The sequence below is a fragment of the Cystoisospora suis genome (genome assembly GCF_002600585.1).
Source record: "Cystoisospora suis strain Wien I chromosome Unknown contig_4193, whole genome shotgun sequence".
NCBI lineage: Eukaryota > Apicomplexa > Conoidasida > Eucoccidiorida > Sarcocystidae > Cystoisospora > Cystoisospora suis.
Window position 1 is genome coordinate 427 of NW_027156985.1, and position 4,047 is coordinate 4,473.

General features: G+C 44.0%; 1 protein-coding gene across 1 annotated transcript in view; it reads left to right on the plus strand.

Annotated features, from left to right (window-relative positions):
- Positions 1-1,585: 1,585 nt before the first annotated feature.
- Positions 1,586-4,047, plus strand: part of CSUI_007790 (cpsf a subunit region protein) — a gene marked incomplete at its 3' end in the record, with an annotated part of 8,129 nt that continues 5,667 nt past the window's right edge. Inside the window, exon 1 of the mRNA XM_068067933.1 lies at positions 1,586-4,005. Coding sequence (XP_067920091.1) covers positions 3,079-4,005 — 927 coding nt within the window. The 5' untranslated portion in view covers positions 1,586-3,078. The remainder of the gene's footprint in view (positions 4,006-4,047) is intronic.

Genomic DNA, 4,047 nt, shown 5'->3' on the forward strand with positions numbered 1-4,047 from the left:
ACACCGTGAGCTGGCACATCAGTGAGCTAGACAGGTACGAGTACGTATATTTATAGAGAAGTGTAGACTGTCCATTGTTTTATGAATAGCACCTCGCTTTCAGAAAAGCGCCTGGAAGTCTTTTGGTATCTATCTTTTCCGCAGTAGGGAGAGCACGAACTCTTCAAAAAACATAGGGACGTCTAGAGCGTGAGCTATTGACTATTTTAGACCCTTCTCTCTTTCTATCATGCACGTAATTAGTTTGGATATACTCCTGTACGTTTCCGTCTCGTATATCTACGTGTACAAAGCTAGCTAGAACACCATGTAATGGACTACGCCTACCTACCAACCGTAGAAGTGTATACATACAGATCAAACTCTGGCTCATGCATGTCTTTGCCTAGACGAAGAGACACACCACTATCTCTGACTTCTGTCATAAGAGATTTTCTCGTAGACACCGTGGATTTATCGTTCTCCTGTACTGTATCTATCTTACATCACACGTAGACCGGTCTATAGGTGTATGTATGAATCATGGAAGTGCTTGATAGGCACACCGAGACCATCCCTCGCCAGGACACCTCTAGGCTCTCTCTAAACCCCCCCTACAGGAGTACGTAATAGATACACTTTGAGATATAGCACTGCTTTATAGCCATCAGATGTATCGTCCTATCTACCTATAAAGTTACCCTGCTAGCACCACGAGTCCACCTGCCTTCTCACAGCCATAGAGCCTTCAGCCGCGGCTCTAGGCCTTCTCTGAACCCTATCATACTGTATATGCTTACATGGAGTTATTCACATATCCAATCAAGTCCTCAATAGGAAACAAAGCACGTATAGTTTATCCCTCTATCTAGCTTCCTGGCTAGCACTTCTTTCACATCTGGTGTATGTACAGTGAGATCTGAGAACAAGATAGAACTGAGAAAACTCACAGCTCCTTTCAGACCTCATCGTCGTTCGAGGCTTCAACTGCCCTCCCTCCTCCCGCGCTTACTCAGAAAAGTAAAAGATAACTTTCCACGTAGTAAAGAGGCGGGACTGACTAAAAGATAACCTTTCGGAAAGAGTTTCTCAGCTAGCGACAGGAGACTGTAAGGGAAGCTCTCGGGCAAGCGGCAACAGGAGATTCCCTTCTGCTAAACACACATTCATACACGCCTTCGCTCGTGCCATTCATACATATACACTTCTCTCAAATTCCTTCTCTTCTTTCAAACGTTGGTCCGGGCTTTCTTTCTTTCTTTTCTTAGATCATGCGGAAGCACAGCAAGAATGGAGTGTGTTTGTTTCTTCTAGAGAACGAGTGCTCTTTCTCCCATGCATCTCTTTCTTCTTGCAATCCGGAAAGAAGAGAGACGGAAACACATTCTCTTCAAAGCCAACTGAAGAAGAAGAGGAAAGCAAAGAAAAGAGAGGAGAAGAAAGAACGAGAAGTAAGAGAAAGAGTCAAGTGATATACACGGTTACCTCCTCTCCCCTGTGCTTGTTCTCTCCTTCTCCCCCATGCTCTGAGCCGCCTGCAGCACACGCCCATACAACACGACCGACCGCTGACGGAGAAGTGAAAAAGCGCCCGTTGAGAGTCACCAGGGCGGAGGAAAGTCTTCTATCTTCACTTTCTCAGAAAGAAGCTTTTTCTTTCTTTCTTTCGTAGTCTTCTTATCTCCTTTCACTTTCTCCTCCTTCCCTAGAACTCTTCACGAAGGACGGAAGGAGACATGACCAACTTTACATGACAACTAAAGAGAAAAAGCTCGCCTTTATCAGGTCTTTCTTGCTCTTCTTCTCCTTCTGGTTCTCCTCCCCCTCTTTCTTCTTTCTTTTCTTAATAGCCTCTCTCTTTTTCTCTCCACAATACACGGACATTCTTTGCTTCTCGAGGTTGCTTGGTGTCTGCGTGGCTCTCCTTCCTCTTTCGTTTTTCTTTCTTGTCTCCATGAAGCAAAAGAAAAAAATGCTCTTTCTTTCCAATCTTCTTCACTTCCTCTTCCTCTGCAATGTGTTCGCATGACAGGATGCGTGTGCACTATGGACAGCTAGAGAGATAGCTATTTCTCTCTCTAGTACGGTCAGAGCTCTCTCTTCTAGACATTCCCACTATGTGAAGTAGTCAAAAGAAAACGTCGATTTAGATCTAAGAAAGAGGAGAAGATTATCGAGAGAGACAGAAAGACAGAGAGAAGAAAAGGAACAACCTCAAATGTTTCTAAAAGGAAAGGAAAAGAAGAGGAAAAAGAAGCAAGAGAAAGATTTCTCCTACACATCTTCAGACCCACTTTTCTCCCTATCTCTTCAACTCCTTCTCAAGCTGTTGTCTTGTCTCTCTTTCCGTCATCTATACAGATGGCTTCTAGAGACGTCCACTTGATCTACGATATAATTCAGGAAAGAAAGAAAAGCGCAGAGCGTATGCCTTTGTCGTTCTTCTTTTCTCCTTCAAGTAGGAGAATCTTCTTCTCTTCCTTCCTTTCTTTCTCCACACAGCACGTCTAACATAGATAGGCTTTCTTCCACATGGTGTGTGGAATGCGAATGAAGAGTTTTCTTCGTTAGGGATGAACAGAACAATCCTAAAGTAAGAGACATCAAGCACTGTATGATCTTCCGCTGGAAAGGCTTCGACGGGAATTTTAGGTGTGGCGACAGGTGACAGTTGTCTCTCTTTCTCTCTTTCTCTGAAGACTCTATAGGATGAAGATTTCTTGCTGGTATTTGTGACGAAGTGTCTCTCTCTACAAACTTTCCTACGTCGAAGATTTCCTCGTCTTTCCCTCCGTCGTCGTTTCCTGTGTAAAAGAGTGTACACCCCCTGACTGTTTCTTTAGGGATGATGAGGTGTATATACACCTGAACTTCCTCTCTATCTCAGCGGTTTAGAGAAATAGATGGAACGAGCAACTCTTCAGGAATCTCTTTACGACAAGCCGACGTGATGTTTCTCTTTGACGTGGCGAGAGAGGGTGTCTTTTTCTTTTCTTCTTGAAGGGAGATACATACAGATCTTTCCTTTCTTAAGGACTTCGAGGAGTCCTTCTTCTTCTTCTTTTTCATCTTTCTTTCTTTTTCTTTACGTCATTCAAGATGGGAGTAGTAGTAGGAGAGCCAGTTGGGTCCTCGTCAAGAAGTTCGACTTCTACTCTTTGCTACTTCGTTACGTCTCAATCCCCTGGCTGTGCGAGGTGTAGTGTCTCTTTACATCTGAAGTGTCCATACACCCGAACTCTAGTTATAGCTCGCCCACGCAGTCTCGTTTTTCTTCACCCTCCTTCTTCTTCCTCCTCTTTGTGTGAGAAGAGGAAAAAGAAGATCGAAAAGAATCGACGGGGACCCCTCTCCACAAAGAAAAATCTTCTTCATACCTCTTCTTCTTCTTCTTCTTTTTCCTCTTCAAAGAAAGATGATCTTCTCCTAGATGTCGATATGAATGAAAGAGATGAAGGGTTTCCTTCCTCTTCCTCTTCAGCAGGTGGTCCTTCCTCTTTCTCATATGAGTCGAATCACGACACCTCTTCTCCATCTAGACATTGCAACTCTCCTTCTTCACATGCACACTCTTCTTTCTTTTCGTCTTCTCCTCCCCCGCACCCTTCTCTGAACGCTTGTGACTCTTTCACATTTGGAGGGGGTCTAGCTAACGGAGAAAGCAAGAAAGCAGAAGAAGAAGATGAAGAGGAGGAGGAGGAAGAAGAAGAAGAGAAGGATGCTTCAGAATCTCCTTGGGTAGTTGGCGAGGGTGACGAGTATCATCCTATCACTTTACCTCTCTATGGGGATGTCTTTTGTATGGCTTCTGTACCTCGAGTTTCTTATCAATATAAGCTAGAGAAGGCGCTTCATGAAATCTCCCTAAGAGGGAGAGAGCTCACTTACAAGGAAGAGAAAGAAGAAGAAGAGGAAGACTTCTATCTCGAAGATCTCCTTGTCCTGACAGATCGGCAACTTCTTCTTCTCCTTCGGTATGATCGCGACACACAGTCTATTATCACCGTCGAGTCCTTCAATCTTAAGGTATGTCTATCTCTCCATACACACACTATCTATCTTTAATCT